The sequence below is a fragment of the Phocoena phocoena genome, chromosome 15 (assembly GCF_963924675.1).
Source record: "Phocoena phocoena chromosome 15, mPhoPho1.1, whole genome shotgun sequence".
NCBI lineage: Eukaryota > Metazoa > Chordata > Mammalia > Artiodactyla > Phocoenidae > Phocoena > Phocoena phocoena.
Window position 1 is genome coordinate 61018594 of NC_089233.1, and position 27934 is coordinate 61046527.

General features: G+C 50.7%; 1 protein-coding gene across 2 annotated transcripts in view; it reads left to right on the forward strand.

Moving 5' to 3' along the window:
* Positions 1 to 27934, forward strand: part of HM13 (histocompatibility minor 13) — a 41217-nt gene that overhangs the window by 5884 nt on the left and 7399 nt on the right. For both annotated transcript variants that reach the window (XM_065892414.1, XM_065892413.1), the window contains exons 2-10: positions 1492 to 1590; positions 6937 to 7019; positions 13773 to 13861; positions 15519 to 15604; positions 15697 to 15822; positions 16647 to 16704; positions 19835 to 19918; positions 25390 to 25426; positions 27778 to 27880. In XM_065892414.1, the coding sequence (XP_065748486.1) occupies positions 1492 to 1590; positions 6937 to 7019; positions 13773 to 13861; positions 15519 to 15604; positions 15697 to 15822; positions 16647 to 16704; positions 19835 to 19918; positions 25390 to 25426; positions 27778 to 27880 (765 nt within the window). The remainder of the gene's footprint in view (positions 1 to 1491; positions 1591 to 6936; positions 7020 to 13772; positions 13862 to 15518; positions 15605 to 15696; positions 15823 to 16646; positions 16705 to 19834; positions 19919 to 25389; positions 25427 to 27777; positions 27881 to 27934) is intronic.

Genomic DNA, 27934 nt, shown 5'->3' on the forward strand with positions numbered 1-27934 from the left:
AAAAAAAAATCATCAAATCCTGGCACCCCATTTTACAGCTGAGGAAATTGAGGCTCTGAGAAGGAAGTTAACTTCCCCAAGGTCCCAAACCTGGAAAGAAGCAGAGCTGGGAGTGCAGCTGGGCCTGCTGACATCAGAGCCCTCCCTCCACCACTGGGCACTCATGCCACGTACCACCGCAGTATGCGTGTCTCTGTTCTGTCACATGTCACAGTATGCGGTGATATTCTGTTTACATGTCAAGGTCTTGGCCTACCTGCCTGTGAACTCTTTATGGTCAGGAGCTCCTGTATTTTTGTGCCCACCCTGCTGCTACACAGGAAATATAATGATTTTATGGAGGTACACAGAGAGGGCGATGAATTTGCCCAGACCCCCCAGCACAGTGCTGCCAAAAGCAGAAACCAAGGGCTGGGAGAGAAGAGGGAAGGAAGATGACCCTGCCTCTCCATGTCACTGTTGCTCACCCACCGCCACCCCACTCCCAGCAAAGCTGCCAGAGAGTGACTCACACAGAGCTACCTGGTCCCTCCACAAGGGCGGGTCTCCCTTCAGCCCTGTGCCTGGGCCGCCTCAGCCATGCATATGTTGGGGTTTGGTTAAGGGCCTCCCCACTTGACTAAAAAACATTTTTAATATAAATTTAAACCAGAATTATACTACTATGATGGATTTTCATTCGAAGGTCTTCTGTCATGAGTTCTATGGAGCTGACTTAATTTTCTATGTTGCACTGTTACTGTTTGCGATTTTTTTCCATTTTGATAATACTGAAATGACTTTGATTGCCTTCAGTTGTTTTCCATGTAAATATTTATCCTCCGTCAGCTCATTACCTAGATCACATTCTTGCCAACTATTGCATCTGCCATTGTGAATTTAAAGGTGGCTTTTACTCTGACCAGATTCAGTTTTCGCAGTCACACTTCTTGAGTTTGAGTTTTGTCCAGATTTGCTTCTCCTTGCAGTTGGTGTCTTCCCATACTCGGTTTTAGCCATTGTTAAGTTTTGTGTGTTGTTGGTTTATTTCCACTGATAATATTCACTGCCTACTGGATAAAAGACCGATCATATTTACATCTCAGCTAATCCATAAGAAAACTGGAGGTAGTCCTCGCGAGGCCCAGAAATGCTGTCTTGTCACCAGTGTCCAGGGTTTTCTCTTTCAGTTATTATGTACCCATCGACTCTGCCGCATGTGCCCTGGGTCCTCCCAGGAACTGTCCCTGTTGGAGTGCAGGTCTCCTCAATAGCAAGACGATGGGATCAGAGCGTCCTGCCCCAGGTTGGGGGGTCCGCAGCCCGGGCAGAGGGAACAGCACTTGCAAAGCCCTGAGTCAGGAGAACGTGGGGACCCCTGAGGCAACTCAGTGATGGCAGAAGGGGAAGGAGATGAACGAGCTGTTGGGGCACCAAATTCCTGCCAGCATCCAACCCTCAGAGGCCAGAAGCACTCCCAGCACTCAGCAGGGCCTTTCTTCTCTCGTCTAGAATGCCTCGGACATGCCCGAGACCATCACCAGCCGGGACGCTGCCCGGTTCCCCATCATCGCCAGCTGCACGCTCTTGGGGCTCTACCTCTTTTTCAAAGTAAGTCCTTTGTCACCTGTTGTAGCATTCGGTTTGAATAACTTCAAATATTTGATTTTGTTTTATTTTTCCCATCACAGGAGACATGCATGTTCATTTATAGAAAATAAAGAGCAGGAAAAATAACAATTTACCCTTAGGCCCACTACCCAGAGACCCCACTGTGATATCGGGGGCCCCTTCCCACCAGTCTTTATTTCCCTTCTTAGAGGAGCTTTCTGTTTTGTTTTCCTGATACCGGTTTGGTTTCATTGTACTCTTCATATTGGGGTGGGGTATAGCTATGTCTCGGACATACCTCTACCATACTAATTGCTTTTTTTTTTTTTTTTTTTTTAATTTATCGAGGTTTATTTTCCCAATAAAAGTTACACAGGCTCAGTGTTGAAAACCTGGAAAACACAGAAAAGTAAAAAGGGGAAAACAGCAGCCATCCAAAACCCCCCTGCCAGAGACAGTCACAGAGTCCCTTTGGAGGTGTGTCCTTCCTCTGCTTTTCCCTGTGCATGGTTCCTCCATAGCTGTGAACATGTGGTGTATTCAGTCCTGTAGCTGCTTTTCTCACTTCACATTAATTACATCGTGAGCATTTTCTCATGTTACTGCAAACTCTCAAACTTTTTTTTTTTAATATAACATGTACTGTTTTCTGATTATAAAAGTAACATATGCAGAAAACTTAAAGAGAGGGAAAAATACACAGAGGTAATCACTATTAACGTTTTGGCATATCTCCTTTCAGGCTTTTCATATTCGTATTTTTAACCTAATGATAATCATTTTATAACTATTTTTTTAAAATAATACATTACAAGCACTTTTTTCCTGGTCATTGAAAACTCCTCAAGGATAACTTTTCCCCCACCCCGCCCCCGGCCACGCTGCTCGGCACATGGGATCTGAGTTCCCCGACCAGGGATCGAACCCATGCCCCTTGCAGTGGAAGCTCAGAGTCCTAACCACTGGACCACCAGGGAAATCCCTCCTCAAGGATAACTTTTAATTCACATTTTAAAAATACATAAACATAGTTTAAGAAAATTTTTTTCAATCTAAGGGAAGGTGCAAATGAGCCATAATCCTCTCCCCAACGTAGTTTCTTGTGACTCATTCTGTTATGCATAGATCTACATTTATGTAACAGTTTTAAGACAAATATATGTATCGAACACATGGTTCTTATATCAGCACAGTCAGAGCTACCTCAGTTCTTGTAACAGCTGCTTGTGGTTGTGTTTCGTGGGTGTGCCCCGAGGGGCATTCAGTCCCAGCACTGCCGCCATGAGCCTCCTCATGTAAGTATCTGGCAGGTATATCTGCAGTAGCATTACCAGATCAAACAGCATCCGGAATAGTTGGTGCCAAATCCCTCCGATTGTACCAATTTACATTTCCACCAACAGTTACAAGTGTGCTGGCTTCACCGTACCCCCACCTATACTGACTCGCCTCAAAATTCTTTATTTTTACCAGTCTGTGAGTGAGTCAGAAACATAATTTTTAACGCCTGCTTCCTGTTCCATCACTCCCTCATTATTGGATCAGAACTGCTCTTCTCAATGATTTCAGGATACCCCCACAAGCAGATACACCACGACTGACTTACAGCATCCCCCTCACTTTAAACAGAAAATATCGTTCTGATTTTTACTCTTATAAGTAAGAGTGCATCAAATAACGTTAGGTATTCACTGATTTTTTTTTTTTCCTGGACCTTGGGAGAAGAGGTGAATTTATCATATGCTTTGGTTCACAGCACACTGGCATCGGCCCACGCCAGGGCCCCCTCCTTGTTTCCTTCACCACCTTCACCCTGATGCCCATCTCCATTTGCCGCCTTCATTTCCCTTCACCAGAGGCACCTGCCCTAATGCATTTGAGTTGTGTCCTTGGATGTGTGTCTTTTTATAAAATATATGGTGTTAATGTATCTGTGTGTATTTAGTGAGAGTGTGGTTTCCGTAAGTAGAACTGTGTTCCTTCTCTCCCCTGTGCTCCTGAGATCTCTCTGTGGCTCTGTACACATCTAGCTCATTGCCTGTGACTTGGCTTTTGGCAGATATTTCTCGAGTCTCTGCTGTGCTAAGCGCTAGGAATATACACCCAGGCCTTTGCCTCAGGACCATCTAACATTTTTAGTATTTAGGATTCTCCCCTTAGGCCAGAGTCCCCAGAAAGGACTTTCTGGCAGCAGAGGGCGTGAACATTTTTATTTAAGGCTCCGGACACCTGTTGCTCAGCCTGTCCTCCTCTCCAGGCAGGTAAGCGCCAGCCTGCCTTGTGCCAGAGGACACAGCATACCTCCTCCCAAGTCACCAGAGTGTCCTTGTTGAGATGTCTGAAAGGCAGCTGCCTGGATAGCACGGCCACCAGATCCCTTCCAAACTCCAGACTGACCGCTGGTTGTGGTTTGCTTAACAGTGGCTCTCACTCTGCCCCTTTCCTCCTCCTTTCCTGGTTGGGGCACTGGAGTTGGTTGCATTTCTCAAAATCATAAAATTTACCTTATCCCACCTCATTTAAACCTGATTGCTTTGAGGCAACTTATAAAAATTAAATCCAACAGCATAAGAAAAATAATAAAGGAAGAAACTGGGGTAAAGGAGAAAAAATAAAATAGGAAAAGACAGTGAAGCTCTGGGTGAGGACCATACCCAGACCCCATGCTCTAAAGTCTAAAGACTTGTACTCTTGCCAGAAGTGCCTCTGACACAGGCGTGACTCTGATTTTCTAGCAGCCAAAGCACAAAGAAAGTGAGACTTGGTGCACAATTCATAGTCCACACAGTCAAGCCGACCAGAAGCTCAAAGGTGTGGCCAGAGAGAAATTTCTCCCCAGGACCCACATTGAAAGAACACTGTGTGAGAGGACACCGTGTCTTCATGGGTAAACACGGTCCACACGCCTGTGTGGATAGGAGCATTCACACTGTAGCCACTGATGTGCTCGTCCATTCGGTCATTCTACAAACACACACCAGATCCTGTGCTGGGTGCTGGGGACGCTGCAGTGAGGAAAACAGCTGGCCCACCCCTGCCCTCGAGGAGCTTCTTGTTAAGTGGTGGAGACAGACACCGGTCAAGCAGTCACACAGATAAATGCGAAGTGACGGTCCTAGAAAGTGGTGTGAAGGCGGGGTCTGTAGCACCAGAAGAGCACGGAAGAATCTGCTCCTGCCCACGCCCCCGTCTCAGACAGCAGCACCTCACCCACCTCACTGCTCGGCCGAACTAGGAGGGTTCCTCCCTCCTCTCAGCACGCAGCCCTGGGCACAACCCACTTCGCTAGTCCAGAGCTGATCGGGGATCCGACCCCGGCTCATCACATCCCTCCTGCCCCCCAGCCCAGGGCACCATCCTCCTGGATGCAGCTCGCTCGCTGGGCTGTCGGCCTTGACTTTTGCCCTGTGGAATCTGCCTTCCACACAGCAGCAGAGGGATCCTCTCAGGCTGTCAGATCAGATCACAGCCTTGCCCTCAGCCCTGCAGTACCGGCCTGTCTTACCCAGACGAAGCTAAAGCCTTTTTCACGGTCCATCTCCCTCCTACCTTCCCAGCCTCGTCTCCTGACACTCTCCTTCCTACCTTGGCTCCTGGCCACAAGCCCTCACCGTCCCCTGCACACGTGAACGCATGCCCACCTCAGGACCTTTGCACTCACCCTTCCCTCCACCTCAAAGGCTCTTCCCCCAGGTATCCTCACAGCCGCTCCCTTACTTGGTTAAGGGCTCTACTCCTAAATGAAGTCAGTGGAGCCTTTCCCAGGCCACCTGTGTGATGCCCCACCCCCACCCCCGGCCTCCTTGCCCTGCTTTGCTTTTCTTCTCAGCGCCCGTCTCCACCGGACAGTGTATTACATTTTCATCTTGTGAGATTCTCCCTCACTGGCACATGAACTCCATGAGAGCAGGGACTTCTCTGCCTATTCCAGTGCTGAGCACGACGTACTGCACGTAGCAGACAGTTGGTAAACATGAGCTGAATTAACGGAGGTCACGTCAAGGAAAACTGCTTGGAAACCTGGGTGAGGAGAGGAGAGCGTCCTGGGCAGCAGAGAGGCATGTGCGTGGGCTACCCGCGGGTGGGAATGTGCACAACAAGGCCAGTGTGGCCGCAGCACGGAGAACGAGAAGGAGCGGCTGAGGAGGCCTGTGGTGGTCACCACGAGAGCATGAGAGGGCAGGGGGAGGATGTGGGCCTTGAGCTCGGAGCAGAGGGAAGCTGCTGAGAGGCATTAAGCAGCGGATCGGGGGGCTCAGACAGAGGTTTAAACAGGTCCCTACTTGAGAGTGGCCAGTGGCCCCAGACCCCACACCACAGCACATTATTCCCTCCCAGTTAGAAAGCCTCACGGTAACAAATTAGAAGACGATGCAGGGCTTCCCTGGTGGCGCAGCGGTTAAGAATCTGCCTGCCAATGTAGGGGACACAGGTTTGAGCCCTGGTCCAGGAAGATCCCACATGCTGTGGAGCAACTAAGCCCGTGCGCCACAACTACCGAGCCTGCGCTCTAGAGCCCGTGAGCCACAACTGCTGAGCCCGTGTGCCACAACTACTGAAGCCCACGTGCCTAGAGCCCGTCTCCGCAACAAGAGAAGCCACTGCAGTGAGAAGCCCGCGCGCCACAATGCAATGAAGAGTAGCCACCACTCGCCGCAACTAGAGAAAGCCCACATGCAGCAACAAAGACCCAACGCGGCCAAAAATAAAAATAAATTTATGAAGAAAAAGACAGTGCAGCAACCATGGAGCCATATGGCACAGCCTGCCTGAAGTCCAGAATTAACAACGTGTGGCCACTGGCTTTAGCCCTGCGAGAGACAACATTCCTTGGGTTCACCTAACAATAACAGGACCAAGAAGCAGCTGTGAGGGCCTGCCATCAGAGCTTCAGAATCACTGGGGGAGGGGTCGTCCAGAAGAGCATGGAGAATGGAACCGGGTGCAGATGACTCAACTGTGTGGCCGCTGTAGGGGGCTCCCTAGATTTTTGAGCAGAGAGAAGGAAGCTTGGAAGAGTGCATTCTGAGGTTCAGACGGCTCTCTTGGGACTCTGAACTTCAGACTCCCCTCCCCCATGCAGGACCCTCGACACGCACACAATATTGCCTGTCTGCAAATAATGGAGCCACCAAGCGCAAACCTACAGACTCCTTTGGGAGGTGCATCTGAGGGCTTGAAGTTCCTTCCCTTTTTCCTGTTGCCATAGAAACTAGAAGGCCCCTAGTACCATTTGAGAGTCTTTCTGACACCGTTCCCCAACTCCAGAAGAGAAGTGTGGACTCTGGTTTCCTCATAGCCACCGGCAACCCTGACTTCCTGTTTCTCTTTGTATTTCTGCCTCAGATATTCTCCCAGGAGTACATCAACCTCTTGCTGTCCATGTATTTCTTCGTGCTGGGAATCCTGGCCCTGTCCCACACCATCAGGTCAGAAGGCATCTCTGCGACATTTGAAGCAGCTTTCTCAAGAGCAAGTACAGGGTCTCGGATGAGAACATGACCTTTGGCGTCATTCAGAGCCAGGTTTGAATCCTGGCTGTAAAATCCAAGGGAATCTTTCCCCTGTGTTATACCGTGGGTGACGTAGAACAAGAACCATAACCTCTCTGGGCCACAGTTTCTTTACAAGGAATGGTAAGAATATCCAGTGGGTATTTCCCACCACGGTTGTTGGGAAAGTTATTTGTGAACAGTGATGTCATGGTAGTTGTCACAGTACTGAGAAGAGTGATGCCATCGCCACCAGCGAGGTGTCATAGTTGCTGTACACGCACTAAGCTGGCCTCTCACACGTGGTCTCAGCTTAGAAGAGAGCGAGGCAGTATCGAGAGAAGTTAGGAGCACAGGCTCTGGAATTTCACTATCTGACTTTGAATCCAGACTCTGCCACTTAATAGCCCTGTGACTTTGGGCAGTTTACTTAATCTCTCTGGGCTCAATTTCCTCACCTGAACGTGAAGAAACCTGATAGTACCTTCCTTATGGGTCATGTGGAAAGCTTTTAGCACAGTGTCTGGCACTCAGTGTGTTCAGTAAATGTTAGCCGTTATTATTATTATTATTATCTGTTACATTCAGAAACTGAAGCTCAGAGAGGTTAAGAAATTTGCTAGGGCAACACAGCTGATAAGCAGCAGAGCCAGGATTCAAACCTAAGTTTCTGTGGCCCCAGAGCCCATCCTCTTCACTGCCACCCTGCTCAGACTGCCACGCGTTGTGTCAGTTCAGTGGGGATGAAGGGTCTAAGCCCCTGGTCCTCGGGTGGGGCTGCTTACCAAATGGGAGTTGTGCCCCCAGCACACCCCCTCACTGTGACTACAAAAGCATCCCAGTCTATTTCCCTCTGGTCTCTTGAGGAGGTACAGCCTCGGGCTGAGAACCACAGAGGTGGTCAGCAGACCAGGAAGAGTTTCCAGAAGGCAGGAACACAACTTGGACTCAACTCCGAAGGGTAGGAAACCCGGAAGAGGGTGTAGGAGGGAGATGCCAGGCCAGGAGCTGGAAGGCCTGTGCACGTTGACAGTGCAGGCGGGATCTCCCAGAACAGGGAGAAAGAGCAGGATCCTCGCGGAAGCGTGCAGAGCCAGGGGGGGTTTAGCCTCGTTCCTCTAAGCAGGACCCTGGAAGTCAGGAGCATAGGCTCAAAAGGCACATGGCCCTGGAACCAAGGCTCTGTTATTTGTGCAAGTTACTCAAGCTTTCCCAGCATCAGTTTCTTCACCTATAAAATGGAGATGCTGCGAGTACCTCCTCGTAGGGGCGTGGGAAGGATCAAGTGAGCACGTCTGTGACCTGCCCAGAGCAGGTACCAAGCGCACTGAGAGTGAGCGGCTGGCCCGAATTCACACGGCTGGGACTGAGGTCAGCGTTGTTTCCAGCTACACCTACCTTCACCCACAAGGCCTTGTTCTAGCGCCCCGCCTCCCGCCAGCCCCGCCATCCTTTTAGGGTGGAAACCCAGAGAGCCTGACTGACCAGGACCCAGCAAGATAGTGGCAGACCCAGTCACCCTTCCTCAAAGGACAGACCTGTCCTTTCCTGGTGGACCGGTGTGGGAGCAGTCACTTCCCATGCTGGTTTGGATCCCCCCCCCCTCAATTCTAGCCCATCTCCCCCCACCCCCGAGCCTCTACAAGAGCCTTAAGAGCCCAGTCCTCCCCACAGCCCAGCCGCCACCTCAGCGTGCAAGAACCCAGTATATTTTGTTCGGCCATGTGCTGAGGAATTGATTCTTTCACTTTATCTCAACAATCCTACAATCAATACGAGCAGGGTATTTTGAGCCTGTGTCATTTTGACACCAGAGACCTTTTTTTCCCTTTTAGAATAGTAACTGAGGAACAATGTCCCAGATTTCCCGTGGATTAGCCAAGAAACAGTTGTCTGTCTTTTAACCAATTCATAATTTTTACTGTTAGAAATTATCAAAGAAAATAGAACCAAAGCAACTAAAACTGCACATGGTAAAATTTGTTAGTGACTAAAAATTAACAGAAGAATCATTTTCTTGATAAGATTTAGAGCACACGGTTTGACCTGGGAAGATTAGACCTTATGAAAATAATGGGTGGCCATGGGCATAAAGGGTACTCACCATTCAGGGTCCGAGCTATCCTCTGAAAAAAATTGATACGGGCTAAAAGCTGGGATGAAAGAACTCATTACTGTAAAACGTACATGGAAAAGAACTGAATCAGATGAAAATAATTTTAGTAGAAAAGGGGAAGGGCATAGTTTAATCATGCTATTTAGGTAGTTGATCTAAGAATTAAATTGACTTTTCTTCAATCAAATTGAATTTTCTTAAATATTTTCTCAAAGAAGTCTACAGTGTTGTTAGAATTTTGATGAATTGTTTATATGTATCCACAAACTCAGTCAGACCTGCCTCAGGATCCAAACAAGGTCTAAAGATTCAAGACAGGAAAACTGAGGCTCAGAGAGCTTCGTAGCTGCTAGGAGCAGAGTGAAGTTTTGAGCCCAGGTCTGTCTAACTCCACGGCCAGGTATTCTTTCCGGTCTGGCGAAAGTGAAGGGGAGAGGGAACTTAAAGACAGGGGCCTGGGCACCCTCTCTGGTGGGCCTGTGGTCTCCCGAGGACTGGCAGAGGAGAGGCCTGCTGAGAGGCTGTAGAAGCTGAGCCCGGAGCTGCGTAGCCCAGGCAGAGACGCTCATGGGATTCCTTCCACTTCCCCCGGCCGCCTCAAGCCTCCCTGCAAAGATAGCACAGCTTGAGGTTTTGGAGGAAGGCAAGGGCTCACAGCCTGCCTTCACCTTGTACGGTCACCAAGACTCAAGCCCATGCCAATATCCTTCCTGCCAAGGGAACCACAGCTTATTTTTATCACCTCTTGAGTTCATATCCCACCCAGATGACCTTTAGACGAAAAGGTTCATAAGACCATAATCTGCCACCCCACGGGGGCGAGGCCACATCACCTGTTTCACTGACCCTTGTCTTCACCCCCAGGGGAGAAGGGCACCAGGATGTGATTTCCCAGCAGGAAGCAGTGGCCTTTAGGCTTGGCATGAGCCATCGAGGGCCAGAAGGAGTCTCTGCCTGCTACAAAAGCCCGCATTCAGAGGTGTTCCGCATTTACTAGCTGCCTCCCAGGCCCCAAGCCTGGCATGAGTGTAGTGAAGGTGATAAGTCGGGACTCCTGCCCTCAAGGCAGGTTCACACCGGCCAGGTTGCTTGACTCTTACCATGTGTTACCCAGCAGCCCCTCTTTTCTCGAGATAACAAAGACATCAGTCTAGAGACTTCCTACTTGGAGTTGAAGCTGCAGTTAAGCTTACAGGGTGCCAAGCATTCGTATAATCCTCTTAATATCCCTATGAGAAAGATATTGTTATAGTGTTCCAAATGAGGAAACAGTTGCACAGAACAGTTAAGTAACTTTGCCAAGGTCACACAGCTCAGCGGCAGGGCCAGGCGTTGAACCCAGGAAGCCTGGCTCCAGAGTCCATACTCTTAACGACTGCATTCTGCTGGTTGAGCTCCTAAGGCAGATGCCAGGCTGGAGTGAAGGGCTTAGCGCCTCAGGCCTTCTCTCTGCCTCTGCACACACCCTCTGGCTTCAAACTCCCTAAAAGTGATTCAGCAAACTGAGCTGAAAGTAGCTTCCAGCCTCATCCATCCCAGCTGCTGCCTCCCACCTGCTCAGAGCCCATTTGTAGAAACCCACTCCCAGTTGCATCCTTGTGTTGACCATGTCTCCACATAATCACGAAGCCCTCTCATCATTCACGCCACAGCCCTGCAGACTGGGAGGGATTGGCTGTTGGACAAGTGGGGAAACTGAGGCCCAGAGATGGTTCTTAATCCATATTTTCTTCCTCCAAGCCCCAGGGTCTTGGACAGCTCCCTTTTCCCTGCCTTTACCACTGTGCCCTCGGTACCACTCGGCCTGGGTCCATTTTCCTACAGCTGGGAGCACCATTCTGGATTTGCCTACCCCATCAGTCGTTGTCGGTCTGATCTGGTGTTGCCAACTGCTTTCGAGCTCAGGCTCTGGACGAGTGCCAGCGATGATGGACACTCACAGTTCTTATGACCCCTGCTGAGGATCCAGTGCTGGGCTAAACTTCTCCCCACCTTCTCTCCTACCTTCACAGCAACCCTTTGAGTCAGGTGGTATTATCCCCACATATAACCAAGGAGACTGAGCCACTAAAGTGGCTCGCCCAGGGCCTCACATGGCAGAGCACATTTCGGGGCTGGGCCCCCCAAGCTTGTGTCCACTCCACGATGCTGCCGCACCAGGCTGAGCAGAAGCCCCTGGTTTTCTGTTCCTTCTCTGAAGGTGATCCAGAAAAGAAAGTCTCTGCTCCCTGCCTGGCCAGGAAGTGGACCGTGCTGAGTAATCAGAGAATGCTTCCAGAGACAAGGCCAAGCCCATCGTGAGCAACAGAGGCCTCACGGAAGGAGTGAATGTGAGGTTGCTCCCACCCAAGGGGCTGTGATTCATCGAGCCGATCAAGTCCGGCTGAGTTCGTAAAAATCCCAGGCCTGACAGGTCATGGAGTGGGGTGTCCATCAGGTCATCTGACTTAATAGGTCTGGAAGGGAGTCCAGGAATACGCATTCTTTTTTTTCCCATATTTAATTCCTTTTATTTGGATTACAAAGCTGACACCATGCTTATTATTGAAGTAAGAGGTGCAGGTAACAATAATTCACATTATACTGTTTATGCTTTATCTGTGTTGGCATAGTTTATATAATATTTAAGGGATCACCTAGGAGGAATTGCCTCATGTCAACATAGCTAAGTGTTCTGGGAAACTGAAAATTAAAGGAAATAGTTAAAACAAATCACCAGAATAGTGTACTTTATAGTCAACTCCGGCTGGCTCTGGGTCTGCTAACTGCTAGAGAGAGAGAGGAGTGTGCTAGACTTTTATGGGGTTTCAAAAACTTTAAAATAGTTTAACAGGCTACCTTTGAAAGAGTGATTGGATGGACTTTTTTTTTTTTTTTTTTTGCAGTACGCGGGCCTCTCACTGTTGTGGCCTCTCTCTCCCGTTGTGGAGCACAGGCTCTGGACGGGCAGTCTCAGCGGCCGTGGCTCACGGGCCCAGCCGCTCCGTGGCATGTGGGATCTTCCCAGACCGGGGCACGAACCCGTGTCCCCTGCATCGGCAGGCGGACTCTCAACCACTGCGCCACCAGGGAAGCTCTGGATGGACATTTTTTTTTTGGATGGACATTTTAATGGAAAGGCTCTAATAGCCTCAAAATGCAAAGGAATGCTGCAGCTTTGATTTGCCACATTGAACACATCTGAATGGCTTTGGGAATAAACGAGAGACTTCTGAGGAATTGGGACAAGGGGTTTATCTTTCCGTTCCTAGAGTCAAAAGCAGAATTCATGGGACTTCCCTGGTGGCGCAGTGGTTAAGAGTCCACCTCGTGCCCCGGTCCGGGAAGATCCCACATGCCGTGGAGTGGCTGGGCCCCTGAGCCATGGCCATTGAGCCTGCGCGTCCGGAGCCTGTGCTCCGCAACGGGAGAGGCCACGACAGTGAGAGGCCCGCGTACCGCAAAAAAAAAAAAAAAAAAAAAAAAAAAAGAGTCCACCTGCCAATGCAGGGGACATGGGTTTGAGCCCTGGTCCTGAAAGATCCCACATGCCGCAGAGCAACTAAGCCTGTGCGCCACAACTACTGAGCCTGCGCTCCAGAGCCCGCGAGCCACAACTGCTGAGCCTGTGTGCCACAACTACTGAAGCCTGCACGCCTAGAGCCTGTGCTCTGCAACAAGAGAAGCCACAGCAATGAGAAGCCCACGCACCGCAATGAAGAGTAGCCCCCACTTGTCGCAACTAAAGGAAAAGCCCACGCGCAGCAACGAAGACCCAACGCAGCCAAAAATAAATAAATGAATTTATTTTAAAAAAAAAGTCATGCCTCCTCACCCATCTACCTCTCTACCTCCAGCCCAGGAGAGAGGGCTGCAGATCTTCTTTCCCTCTTGGGCCTGGCCATTGTTGGCGCATCCTCTGCTTTACTCTGGACCAGGCCAGGTCAGCTGCCTCTGGCTGCGGGGGGAGCCGGCAAGGAGAAAGAAAGTGGTTTATCTAGGACCATCTGAGGTTAATGAGCCCCTCTCGGCTGCTAGCCTTCCAGCATCCTAAGCAGTATGGGGCCCAGGCATGCTCACCCTCTAAGGAGTCAGACCTCACCCCAGGCTACTGGTTGGCACCTCATTTCGGCTCTGCCATCTGCCTAGACTCAGTGGGTCTCCTTCAAGAATGAGGACTTGCCCTACTCAGGCTTGAGCCAGAATATGCATTCTTGACAAGGGACTCTGATACAGATGGTACATAAACTAGACTTTGGAATCCATTGCTCTCCTAAAAACTGCTTTATGTGAAAGTCTGCCTCTGCTTTGTGCTTCTTGGGTGAGAACTAGGAGGCAGTATGGAAGCACTAGGAGTCCAGAGACCTATGTTCAGGTCTCAGCTCAGATATTGACTTCCTGTGTGACCTGGGCAGTCACCTGCCCTCTGAGGGCCTGTTTCCACATCTGTACAATGGGCACAATAACACCTACCTCTCAGGGCAGCTGTGAGGCTGTTGGGAGATAACAGCTTGTAAACAGATGCCTGGGGAGGGCATCAGTGACTGTTGCCCATGGGGGCTCTGTTTGCCAACCTGCTTTGTCTTTCCTTCCAGCCCCTTCATGAATAAGTTTTTTCCAGCCAACTTCCCAAATCGACAGTACCAGCTGCTCTTCACCCAGGGCTCTGGGGAGAACAAGGAAGGTGAGTGCTGCCCACTTTCCCCTGCTTTGGGTGTCTTCCCCCACCCCTGCCTTTGTCTCTCCAATACTGGGACTCCCCGGTACAGCAAGTGATGGAAAAGGTGGGCTCTGGGATCACATCCCAGCTCTGCCGCTGGGTGCACACCGTTACCTCTCTGAGCCTTGAGTGGTTTGGTTGGGGTTTTTTTGTTTTTGTTTTCTTTCACCTGTAAGGTGAACATCATAATCTAGTACCTCCCTTTTAGGCATGTTGTTGGGACTGTGAGTAAGTGATGAGTAGAAGGCATTCAGCACACTGCCCGGCTCACCGTGAACGGGAAACAGCCGGCTCTCGTGGCTGTTCTTATCATGTCAGTTTTTAGTGTGATTATTCCCCACCTACGATTTGAAAGGGGAGCTCCGTGGCTTTCGAAAAACTGAAAACTGCAGGGAATTGGGGAAAGCCTGGGTCACGTGGGTTAGTTAGGTTGTGGGTTCTACTGCTGTGACGGGATTATCCACCGCTTGGCCAGATGGAAGGTATTTCTCTCGTGTCAAAGCCTGAGCTTGCGAATGTCGCACTTGTGAATGTCCCTAGCATGTTCTGCCCTGTCCCTGGAGAGCAGCGATTTTATACGCAGATCCTGGAGAGCAGGATTCCTTTGTGCATTTCTAGGCATCTGTGCCCAGTCAGTGACTGTTGAATTTTTTCACCTGTCTTGTGCTCTGCCGCACTCGGGGGCCCGCGGATCCAGAAGAGCGCACCGTTGCTCCACGGGCCCTCCCGGAGGAAGGAGAGACAACTGTATCACGGGCCCATTTAGCTAAAGGGAAGCTAGAAAATGTGGCCGAGAGCTAGTTGGCCTTGTGTCCAGGGGGAAATCATCAGGGTATTGTTAGCACAAAGGAGCAAACAACAACTGGGGCCAACCAGCAGTCTGCTACATTCTGGAATCTGAAAGGAAATGCTGTGCTCTGTGACCCTGGGCAAGCTCCACCGCCTCTCTGGGCTTCCTCAGTAGGACACTTGGAGGTGGTGGAGAAGGGGTCTAACATCAGGATGTCTGCCACAGGCTCCCCACCAGAGCACCCTGGGGTCCTCCTGCCTACTGCTTCTCCAGGCCTCCCTCTCTTACCTTCCTCCTCCTGTGCTGTTGACACAGCACTGCCTGCAAGCTTCTTGATTCCTTTGGTGGCACAGTAGAAAGATTCCTGAATGAACTGAGACCTTGCAAAAGCCTTGGGCTCGGTGCAGTCAGCCTTGATTGAGCACCCCGCTGTGTGCAGGCTCCATGCTGAGCGCTGTGTAAGGGCCCTCTCACGTGCTCCCCACAGCAGTCCTATCAGGGAGGTGCTGTGATTCCCTTTTTACAGATGAGGAAACTGAAGCTCAGAGAGGGAACTGCCTCCCCCGAGGCCGCCCAGCTACAAGCGCAGAGCCCGTGCTTCCAACACCATGAGCCATCTCCCACTGACCCTGTGTCAGGCCTGTGTGCTCTCTGGGCCTCCGTTCCCTCCTCTAGGAAATTGGAGGGGCTGGGTGGGGGGGCTCCAGTGAGCACCCCCAACCTGTGGATCTCTGACAGAGCCCACAGCCATGCCCTCCTCCGTCCAGGGGCTGACAGGTGGGAGGGGCAGCCCCGCCCCGGGGAGTGGACTTACCCGGCCTCTCTGCCCAGAGATCATCAACTATGAGTTTGACACCAAGGACCTGGTGTGCCTGGGCCTGAGCAGCATCGTTGGTGTCTGGTACCTGCTGAGGAAGGTGCGTAGCCAGGGCCCAGGGCAGTGCTGGGGGAAGCGCCTGAGGGGCAGGTTGGGGGCAGGAGAGCTGGTCTCACTTGCATCTTTCCCCAGCACTGGATTGCCAACAACCTCTTCGGCCTGGCCTTCTCCCTTAATGGGGTGGAGCTCCTGCACCTGAACAACGTCAGCACCGGCTGCATCCTCCTGGGCGGGCTCTTCATCTACGATGTCTTCTGGGTGAGTTGGGCAGGGACGCAAAGGATGTCTGGCTACCGGCCCCCTCGCCGCCTCCTCCCCTGTCTCTGGCCCAAGCAGCGGTCGTCTGATAGAGGGAAGCTGCCCTGACCTGGAAGTAAGACCCCCGAGCACGTCCTTTCTGGGCCCAGTGCCCTCAGCTGTGGAATGGATGAGAGAGCAGAGTCCTCACTTGCTGAGAGCCCCCCCTATGCCCAGGGCCTTCCAGCCGCCCTCTCTTCCTCATGGTGGCCCCAGCAGGGGTATTGCTTATCCTGTGTCTCTCCGGCAAGTGAGCTGAGGCTCAGACGTTGAGGCAAGTGTGGTTAAAGCAGATGAGTGGGCGCTGGTGAGCAAGATAGCAACTGTGAGGACGTAGGCTGCGTGCCAGCCCTGGGCTAAGAGGCCTGCCACACTCATCTGAGGGGCCTCGCTGAGGGCTCGAGGGAAGCCTGACTCAGGCACCCTTTCCGTGGCCTCAGGCAGCCTCTTCTCCCCTTAAGTACGTGGTGCTGGAGGACTTTCTCTCTTGGGAGGGGCAGACCCCTGAACTAACATAGAATGCCTGGCCGGGGGCATCAGAGGCCCTTTACCAACTCCTTGGAATTGCCCCTCGTTGCTACCTAGAACAAGGAGCCCCGTGAAGTGTCCTCATGGCCAGTGTCGGCGGCCACCTCATCTCAACTTCACATCTGCTCTGGAGCCCTTCCTGGCTCCCTGCCCCTTTCCCACCCGTCCCAAGCAGCAGCACATTGAGAAGCCCAAGCACAGCCATTCCTTCCCACCCAGCCCTCACCTCCCTCCAGACTCCTCTCTCCTCCTCCTAGGTATTTGGCACCAATGTGATGGTGACAGTGGCCAAGTCCTTTGAGGCACCAATAAAATGTAAGTGACCACCCCACCATGGGGAGCCCATCTGCCCCCACCCTGGTGGCCCATCCCCTCGTGGTCCCTGTTTTGGTCCATACCCTCCCTTAGCTCCTCCTTCTCCAAGCTCCCCTGTGTCTCCAGCCTGGTTTCCTTCTCCCCTTTGATTCATCCACTGTGTTCCTGCACAGCCATCCTCCTCCCAGGCCCTGGCCTCCGGCCATCTGGTCACAGTGCATGGCTCTGTGGGACGAGCTGGAATGGGGGTGGGCACAGAGAGGGGTGTCTGACGCAGCCTGTGTAGGGCAGGCAGGGGCCTCCAGAGGAGGACATCCCCCACGCCAAGACCTGGAGCCCTCTCCCTGGATCCCTTTGGCACATAAATCTCAGGTGCTGTCTGCCCCACACCTCTCACACTGCCCTGATTCTGTTCTTCAGTGTATCCATTGTTATAAATATTAGAAAGCCCACCTACAAGCATCTGTAAAGAACGTGGAGACTTCCTTGGCGGTCCAATGGTTAAGACTCCACCCTTCCACTGCAGGGGAAGCGGGTTCAATCCCTGGTCAGGGAACTAAGATCCTGCAGGCCGTGCTGCGTGGCAAAAAAAAAAAAAAAAAAAAAAAAGTGGAAATGTTGTTACTTCACACTGCAGCAAGCCCAGTGGCAGAGCATCTAGAGTTGGGTTTCTGACCCTCAGTGGCGTTGCCAAGAGCCAAGGTCACCTCAGCCCTCCACCCCACCATTCTCAACATGTTCAGGGGCAGAAAGGGGCAACTTTATGTCTCTCTTTCATCAGAGAGGGATGTTTTTCCCCCAAGCCCCCCTGTAGCCTCTCTCATATTTCACTGGCCAGAATTGGGTCACAGGCCCAATTCTGTCATTCATCATCAAGGGGGATGGGAAAAGCATGACGAGCTTGGAGTTTAAGCCTTAGACTGATCAAGAATCACCTGCTGGCATCACAAGACCCAAAGAGGAGGAACAGAATCAGTCAGACATGATGGAAGGAAGCAGTGGGATCCTGTCAGGAAGACATCACAGCTCCACAAGGAGTGCTGCTTGGGCAGCGGGCCGATGGGGTGGAGTCAGCCCCAAGAGTGAAGAAATGACTGTCCTCCTCACGGTCTGACTCTCCCCTGATGCACACAGGTCCTCTCTGTGAGCCGGAGAGAGGTTGGTGGCCACTCGTTGTTCCTAGCTGCTACAGTCGCAGCTCAGCGACCCTAGAGGAGAACAGGTTTCTCCCAGCTTTGGCTTGGATGGACCCATGGAGGCCGGCCTGGCCCGTGAGCTAGGCATTGCAGCTGGGAGTGGTGGAAAGGCCAGGGTCGCTGCCCTCTCCAGTGCCCGAGGGCAGAGTATTTGAATCAGCAGCCTCCCAGAACCAAGGGTGTAAGGTGAGGGCAGTTCTTCAGAGCAGGAGAACAGATGCTGGGCAAGCCAGAAAGAAGAGCGAGCAGCTGTGCCCTACGTGCTGTGATGGATGAACCCAGCCGAGGTGTCAGGAAAGCTCTCCTGGGTCACGAAGGATGAATATGTGTTTACCAAGCATGCGGGGGCAGTAGGGGCATTTGAAAGAGAGAGTACAGCTTCAGCCAAGGGCTACAATTAGGAAAATGCCTGGAGGGAGCAGAGAATCGGGGAGGGAATGTGGCTGAGTTTAGGGGAGCAGCAGAAAAGAGGCCGGATATGGGGAAGCCAAGGATGGCACGTCAAGGAGCCTGGACACTGCCCAGCAGGCAGTGGATGAGCCATTGGAAGACTCTGAGCAGGGAAATGACAGTCACCTCTGGTTTCTGCTGCTTGAAATTTGGTTTTCTGGCTTGGGGAGAAAGTCCGTTGCCCTGCACCGCTAGGAGTAGAGCTCAGAGGCAGTCTAACAGAGTGGTTAAGTGGACAGATGCTGAAGTCAGGAGGCCTGGACTTGAATCCCAGCTGTGACATTCGCTGGCTGCGTGGCCTGAGGGAAGAGACCTCACCTCCCTGGGCCCTGGTTTCCACATCTGCCACTCAGAATTGAATGGTACCAGGTTTGGGAGGATCAAACGAGGAGAGCTGTAAATCACTTGATTGTGCATTCAAGGCAGGAAGAAGCGGGCAAGGAAGGGCCTCTACAATTCATTAGGGAAGCACAAGCTTGCCCAGAACCCCCAGCTTACCTCTGCTTACGTACCATTGGCCAGAGCTGGGTCACGTGACCACCCCTAGCTGCCAGGGAAGTCAGGAATTTGGGGACCAGGTTGTCCCGATTGTCTTAGCCTTATGCCACACTTGATTCATCCCCTGGGAGGGCGGCCACACACAAAAGCAGGACTGGGTTAGTAAAGAAGGCATGACGTAGCAGTTAACAATGTGTGCAAATCACCTAATCCTCACCACAGCCCTGTGGGGTCAGTGCAGCTGTTGTACCCATTTTATAGGTGGGACAACCAAGACCCAGAGCAGTTAAGTAAACTGTGCCGTCACACAGCAGAGCCAGGATTCAGACCCACACGGTCTGACCCCGAAGCCCATACATAACTGCTCTCTGCTCCAGGCCCCTATGGATGAAATCCAGCTACAGCTGCCCCTTGCCATAACTGGACATACAGGGAGGCATTTCTCTCAATCTGTATTTATCCAAACAAGCTGGCCAGTAGGATTTCTGCGTAAGGAGCTCTAAGCAAGGGATTTATAGGTATGTGACCTCTTCACCCTCAGCAGATACAGAAACAACCTGTAACCCAAGCTCTCCCTGCTTCAGAACAAGGGTCTGTCCACACCCCAGCTGCAGTGAGATGCATAGCCTGTTAGATGCCAGCACCGTGTGGGCTGTTTCATCTTTTATATACTAGGCTTTAGGGTCATTCCCATTTAACCAGAGTTCTGGCTATAAAAGGGCATTGAAATTGTATGACATGTGAGTTACAGCTGAATAAAGCCATTCAGCCTTTAACCTCGATGATCCTAGATTCTTCCCTGCTCTAAGCTGTGATTCCAGATGGAGACATTGCCCTTCAGCCCTTCGACATCCTCTCAGCTCCCCATTCCCATCCCCCCACCCAGAAATGCAAGTGTGTGAGTTCCATACACCAGAGGTGGAGGGCTAGGAGTCAGAGTGAGCTGGGCTCTCACCACCTCCTCGCATCCCTGCCTCCCCCTGCAGTGGTGTTTCCCCAGGATCTGCTGGAGAAGGGCCTGGAAGCGGACAATTTTGCCATGCTGGGACTCGGAGACATCGTCATTCCAGGTGACCACGCTGAGGTGGGGGCCACAGTGCAAAGGGTGGAGGGGGCTTCCCTGGAGAAGGAGGAGTCCTGTGAAACACAGCCTTACCCACCAGGAGAGGGAAGGAGAAAGGATTAGGCTGGGAGGTACCCCCGCCCCCTGCCCAGGGGTCTGGTGAAGGGGTCTACCTCAGCACACGTTGTGGAGTGCCGGTCCTGGGCCAGGCCACGGGCTGCACACTGGAGGGACAGGGTGAGCAAGACTGCCCCTCATGGAGCTTCTGACTGGGTGAGCAGACGTTACTCAAGAACCACGGAAATAAATGTATATGCCAGACTGAAATGCACTCTAAACAAGCACATTCTGTGGCAGTGTTAAAGGAATCTGATCCCCTCACACACTTGCGTGTGTACACACCCCTTCCCAATGTTTTCAGGTAACACAAATGTGCTAGAACTGCCACAGGTCCTCCTCTCCCCAGTGCTGGGAGGGCTTCAGGGAGAACGTGCACTGTGTGTGGACACGGGGCACCATGCCTGTGGGCTCCTTTGTCTGCAGTGTTAGCAGAGGGACAGGTGGCACGCACCTGCTCGACTACACGAGCTGGCCTTTGAGCCCATTATCCATGTGTGGGTGGTAGCGTACCTGTGGACACAGGGACAGGTGCCCTGTGTGGAGGTCTGAGCCTGGACATCCATCCCTGGTGGCCTGCAGCCCGAACCACCTGGGGGCAAAGCTGAGCTCCCTCTCTGAGGGCAGCTGAAGTGGCTGAGGCTTGGATTCTGTGTGTCTGCGAGATCCAGGCCTGGTGATGGGCACGGAACATCCAAAGAGCATTCTTACTCCCCTAGTCCCAGAGGCTCAGTCAGAGGGTTAGAAGCACCCCTGGTGCTTGCTTAAAAGAAGAACGTTTGGAACAAATTAAAAGCCAATTTATTTTCCAGTGTAGGACATAATAGCAATTCTGCTGGTAAGCTGGGATGGCACAGGCACTGTGTTGATGGTGAAGCAGAGGCTTTCTCTCTTGTGCCAGTGAGGAAACTGAGGCTCAGAAATGAAGGGACTTAAGGTAAATTCACACACTAGGAAGCAAAAGGGCCAAGACTCAGACCCGGTCTATCTGACTGCAAAAAATGTTATATTATCAGAACTGCTTTTATGACAGTAATAACAATAATAAGATAGTCCCAGAACTATCATTTGTCAAGCACCTGTTGTTGGCCAAACACTATGCTGGGTGTTTTTTAATATGTTATCTTTGCTCCTTCTAGCAGCCCGATGAGGTAGAGGGTCTTTCCATGTTACTGATGAGGAAACTGAGGTTCAAAGAGACTTGCCTAAGGCCGTGGGGCCATGGTCTTGAAGCCAGGTGTTCCCATAGCTTGTGGTGCTGGGAGGAGGGAAGCAGCTCCATCAGACTGAAGAAACTGAGTCCCATAAAGCATTCGTCTCGCCCTGCAGGGCAGGGTCTGTCACAGGCACCCGCAGACTTCCCCACTGTCCTTGTTGGGTGGTTCTGGGCTTGAGGCCTGCATGGGACATCTCTGCATATCCCCATATTCCTGTGTATCTGAGTCTTTTCAGCAGTCGCAATCAGTGTGAGTTACTGCACCCTCACAGAGCCTCAGGGATGATCTTGAAGGAAGAATGGATTGTGGGGTGTTGCTTTGAGGATCAGTTGCACGATTATGAGTAAAAGCTCTTGGGAGCTCCGGCCCGTGGATTAGTTGAAGAACAGTTGTAGAATTCAGCTGCCAGGGGCCACTGGGTTCCCAGTTTTGTTTCCAGAACGGCAGCATTTGTCTGTTCTCACCACCCACCAGCTCCCTACTCACAGTCCTCAGTGGGGACTAACTCATTTTCCTCTTTGAAATTAATCACATGTTGCCAGTCAGTGCTTCTGATGAGCACGGAATGTTTTGGCTCCTGAGAACCTGCTGTCAACTGAATGAGGCTCAGCGCTGCTCTGTCTGAGCCCCAAGATAAGTCAGGGAGACAGACACACAGATGGACGTGTGTGCAACACGCAGAGGCCGGACTGGCTGGCTGTGTCTCAGGGACTCGGGCTTCCAGCGCGACTGGGCTCGGTTCTGCAGCGCAGACAGTGCGGTGGGTGGACAGTGCACTGTCCTTGCCTCGGCTCCTGCAGAGCCTCCCGGTGGTCTGCTCGCTCCTGCTTTTTCTCCCTCCAGCCAAGCAACTGCCATGGGGGTCTTTCTCAAAATCTTTCTAGGTTTTTCTCCCACTTAGAATTCTTCCGGTGTGTCCCCTTACTCCCACTCCTCGTACCCATGGAGCCCTGCATGGCTGGTCCATCCCCAGCATCTCCTGCTCTGGGCTGCAGCCTTACTGGCTCCTTGAGCCTTGCCACACCTCCTGAGCCCTCTTTCCTCTTTGCACACGCTGTTCCCTCTCCCTGGCAAGTGTCACTTCCTCAAAGAAGCCCTCCTTCCTCCCCACCTCCCCCCAGCCTGGGTCTCATCCCCTGATAGACCTTCGCATGACACAGGAAGCACCCTTTCACAGGCAGTCTTACACTGATTTTTTTTTTAACATCTTTATTGGAGTATAATTGCTTTACAATGGTATGTTAGTTTCTGTTGTATAACAAAGTGAATCTGCTATACATATACATATGTCCCCATATCTCCTCCCTTTTGCATCTCCCTCCCACCCTCCCTATCCCACACCTCTAGGTGGTCACAAAGCACCGAGCTGATCTCCCTGTGCTATGCGGCTGCTTCCCACTAGCTATCTGTTTTACATTTGGTAGTGTATATATGTCCATGCCACTCTCTTACTTCGTCCTAGCTTACCCTTTCCCCTCCCCGTGTCCTCAAGTCCATTCTCTACACCTACGTCTTTATTCCTGTCCTGCCCCTGCGTTCTTCAGAGCCTTTTTTTTTTTTTTTAGATTCCATATATATATGTGTTAGCATATGGTATTTGTTTTTCTCTTTCTGACTTACTTCACTCTGTATGACAGACTCTGGGTCCCTCCACCTCACTATAAATAACTCAATTTCGTTTATTCTTATGGCTGAGTAATATTCCATCGTATATATGTGCCACATCTTTATCCATTCATCTGTCGATGGACGCTTAGGTTGCTTCCATGTCCTGGCTATTGTAAATAGAGCTGCAGTGAACATTGTGGTACATGACTCTTTTTGAATTATGGTTTTCTTAGGGTATGTGCTCAGTTGTGGGATTGTTGGGTCATATGGTAGTTCTGTTTTTAGTTTTTTTGTTTTCTGGGGGTTTTTTGTTTTTGTTTTTGTTTTTTGCAGTACGCGGGCCTCTCACTGTTGTGGCCTCTCCTGTTGCGGAGCAACAGGCTGCCGACGCGCAGGCTCATTGGGAGCAGCCGCTCCGCGGCATGTGGGATCTTCCCGAACCGGGACACTAACCCTGCATCGGCAGGCGGACTCTCAACCACTGCGCCACCAGGGAAGCCCTTTTGGGGCTTTTTTTTTGTGGTACGCGGGCCTCTCACTGCTGTGGCCTCTCCCGCTGCGGAGCACAGGCTCCGGACGCACAGGCTCATTGGCCATGGCTCACGGGCCCAGCCGCTCCGCGGCATGTGGGATCTTCCCCGACCGGGGCACGAACCTGTGTCCCCCGCATCGGCAGGCGGACTCCCAACCGCTGCACCACCAGGGAAGCCCTGTTTTTAGTTTTTTAAGGAACCTCCATACTGTTCTCCATAGTGGCTGTAGCAATTTACATTCCCACCGACAGTGCAAGAGGGTTGGTTACCTTTTCTCCACACCCTCTCCAGCATTTATTGTTTGTAGATTTTTTGATGATGGCCATTCCGACTGGTGTGAGGTGATGCCTCATTGTAGTTTTGACTTGCATTTCTCTGGTGATTAGTGATGTTGAGCATCCTTTCATGTGCTTCTTGGCCATCTGTATATCTTCTTTGGAGAAATGTCTATTTAGGTCTTCTGGCCATTTTTGGATTGGGTTGTTTGTTTTTTTTGATATTGAGCTGCATGAGCTGCTTGTAAATTTTAGAGATTAATCCTTTGTCAGTTGCTTGGTTTGCAAATATTTTCTGCCATTCTGAGGGTTGTCTTTTCATCTTGTTTATGTTTTCCTTTGCTGTGCAAAAGCTTTTAAGTGTCATTAGGTCCCATTTGTTTATTTTTACTTTTATTTCCATTTTCTAGGAGGTGGGTCAAAAAGGATCTTGCTGTGATTTACGTCATAGAGTGTTCTGCCTATGTTTTCCTCTAAGAGTTTTGTAGTGTCTGGTCTTACGTTTAAGTCTTTAATCCATTTTGAGTTTATTTTTGTGTATGGTGTTAGGGAGTGTTCTGATTTCATTCTTTTACATGTAGCTGTCCAGTTTTCCCAGCACCACTTATGGAAGAGGCTGTCTTTTCTCCATTGTATATTCTTGCCTCCTTATCAAAGGTAAGGTGACCATATGTGCATGGGTTTATCTCTGGGCTTTCTATCCTGTTCCATTGATCTATATTTCTGTTTTTGTGCCAGTACCATCCTGTCTTGATTACTGTAGCTTTGTAGTATAGTCTGAAGTCCAGGAGCCTGATTCCTCCAGTTCCATTTTTCTTTCTCAAGGTTGCTTTGGCTATTCGGGGTCTTTTGTGTTTCCATACAAATTGTGAGATTTTTTTGTTCTAGTTCTGTGAAAAATGCCCTTGGTAGTTTGATAGGGATTGCACTGACTCTGTAGATTGCTTTGGGTAGTATAGTCGTTTTCACAATGTTGATTCTTCCAGTCCAGGAACATTGTATATCTCTCCATCTGTTTGTATCATCTTTAATTTCTTTCCTCAGTGTCTTATAGTTTTCTGCATACAAGTCTTTTGTCTCCTTAGGTAGGTTTATTACTAGATATTTTATTCTTTTTGTTGCAGTGGTAAATGGGAGTGTTTCCTTAATTTCTCTTGCAGATTTTTCATCGTTAGTGTATAGGAATGCAAGAGATTTCTGTGCATTAATTTTATATCCTGCTACTTTAGCAAATTCATTGGTTAGTAGTTTTCTGGTGGCATCTGTAGGATTCTCTATCTATAGTATCATGTCATCTGCAAACAGTGACAGCTTTGCTTCTTCTTTTCTGATTATTTACACTGATTTTTGTTAACATTCGATCAGCGTGCCCTGCCCCCTCGGCTGGGCTCTGAGAGGAGTGGTTTTGCTTCCCCCTGTATTGCGTATGGTGCCTAGTGCTTAGGCACCCTATAAATGTTTGGGAGGGTGGGCCCAGTGTGCCACACTGTGGTGCTCTGAGGTGCCAGGTCAACGTGGTCCCAGACCAAAGCAAAATCCTGGGCCCGTCTCATTGTTCCAGGTGGCCTGAAGGTAGAGAAACGGGATTTCTGCTGGCAGTTCGCAGTGTCAGCCACACCCTTGGCCCCTGATGATTGCTCCGTGGCTGAGAACAAGTGGGGACCCAGTTGCATATTAGCTGACTACCCTGCTCCTCTACCACTGTCTAACCTGGCTTTCTCCCCGCAGGAATCTTCATCGCCTTGCTGCTGCGTTTTGACATCAGGTAAGCCGCTTAGGCACCCTACTGCTCAGGTTCCACAAGTGAGGGGCCTCCCCTGGGCAGGGAGGTTCTCTGGGGACCACAGAGAACTCGGGACCACAACTTCCACCCCCACAGCAGCCAGGGCAATTCCGATTTTATCTGCGTTTTGCATCTTGAGGTTCTAAGTGTTCAAAGAGCCTGGAGAGGGTGGGGGAGGTGTGAATCACAGAGTGAGATTTAGACCCAGAGGGTCCTGGTGGTACCCATAGAGCTTTCTTACCGTGTGTTCTTGGCAAGTGAACTGACCTTTCTGAGGGAAGGTTTCTCATCCTCAAGTTAGTAGTAAACAGGAGCTCCTGCCTGGGGCTGACCGAGAAGATGTGGAGGGAGTGCTGAGCACAGGCTGACCTCAGCGGCTCCCAGGGAAGTCCAGCTGCAGGCACCGTCATCATCATTATCGCTTTTTATCAGCCGGGGTCAGGTCACCGTGTTCCAGCTGCTCTAGCTGTTCCACACCCTCTCCTTACTCATACATTTTCAGTCCGTTGTAGAAAGTGAGCACAAGGGCAAGGGAAGGGGGCCAAGTTGAGCCGCCCCTTAAAACTCAGAAAAGGTCACACCGAGTTAATGCACCTGGTCATCTGGGCCTGCCACCAGTAGGTGGTGCTCAGTCTTCCCAGTGGAGGGCTTGCTGTGTGTGCGCTTAATTTTGAGGTGGTTTATGAACTTTTCTTAATCTCCTCGTGCCCAGTAGTTGCCAAAACAGTAATAGTGTTGAAAGTGGTAGTGAGAAACTCAGTGCCAGTGCATGGAAATCCAAGTTGCATGTGAAACTGTAACTTACGCTCACTGACATAGATCTGGGTTATCTGGGTAGTGCCACTGTGGAGCCTTTGGAAGGGACCTGGCCAGTCTGTAAGTAGAAGCACATCTGTGCCAGCTGCTCTGCCCCCAGATGTTCAGAGGTAATACAAAGAGCAACCCACGAGAGTCTCCCAGCCATTTGCTAGAGACACAGATTCATCTGGCAGCACCCTTGGAGGAAGGAGCTCATTCCTGGCTTGGACTTGCAGGATAAGCAAGTCCTTCCGAGATGGTTCCAGAATCTGCGTGACATTCCCAAAGGGAATCCGTTACCCTCCAGGCTGCACAACAGGACAGGTCTCAGTGTACTTGCAGCTCAGGCTCAGAAGCCACCAGGGTAAGGAGGGAAGGGCATCAGAAGTACTCAGTCATTCCACAGATGTTGCTGGATACAGGCAAAGGTCCTGAGCTGCCATTGTGAAAGGGCATCAAGTGATGGCAGTGCCAGGTTGCACGGGTCAGCTCTTCTGAAGCTGATCTTGGGTGAATCGCCCAGAAAGCCACTGGCATTCTATCCATGTAATCAGCATCCATTCAGTATTCACAGCGGGTTACTGAACTATTAGCTGCACTGCGCTTAAAAGAACTTTGCTGTACAGTTTCTGTATCAGTGTTCCTCAGAGCGCGATCCACCTGTATCAGATTCAGAATGCAGATCCCCAAACCAACAAGGACCTACTGTATAGCACAGGGAACTATACTTAATATTTTGTAATAACCTGTAAGGGAAGAGAATCTGAAGAAGAATATATATATATATATTTATGTATATATCTGAATCACCATGCTTTCCACCTGAAAGTAATTATATTATATCGTATATTATACATATAATAATAATACGTATTATATATATAATACGATATATATATCGTATCATATCATATATTATATATGATATTATAAATCAACTATACTTCAATTTTTTTAAAAAGCCAAAAATAAATAAAGTTATTACAAAATTTAAAAAAAAATGCAGAGCCCCAGACCTATTAGATCCGACTCCCTGGAAATTGGACCTAGAACTCTGGGTGTTTCTTTTATTTCGTTTTTGTTTTGTTTTTTTGGCCGTGCTGCGTGGCTTGTGGAATCTCAGTTCCCCGACCAGGGATTGAACCCGGCCACAGCATTGAAAGCCCAGAATCCTAACCGCTAGGCCGCCAGGGAACTCCCATACAGCTCTATTTTTTTAACATGCTGTCCAGGTGATTTTTCTGCTGGCCTGAGCTTCCTAGCCACTGTTCTAGGTTATAGCACTTGATATTCAGCAATATCAAGTGGTTTTCCCATTTTGCAGATGAGTAAACTGAGGCTGACAGAAGGAAAGTGACTGGTCCAAAGACACTTAGCTGGGGCAGAATCAGAGTGCGTGCTCACCTCCAAGCCCCCGGCCCAGAGCTCTCAGCCACCCGACACAGCCTCCAGGGTCTTCCCCAGCTCTCCCCCCCTCACTGTTGCTCTGCAGTGCCTCAATCTCACCCTCCTCTCTCCCCACACCATCACTGAAGCTTGAAGAAGAACACCCACACCTACTTCTACACCAGCTTTGCAGCCTACATCTTCGGCCTGGGCCTGACCATCTTCATCATGCACATCTTCAAACACGCCCAGGTGAGCATGGCTGTCCCCGGTGTATCGGGAGTGCTTTCACTGCAAGTGACGGGC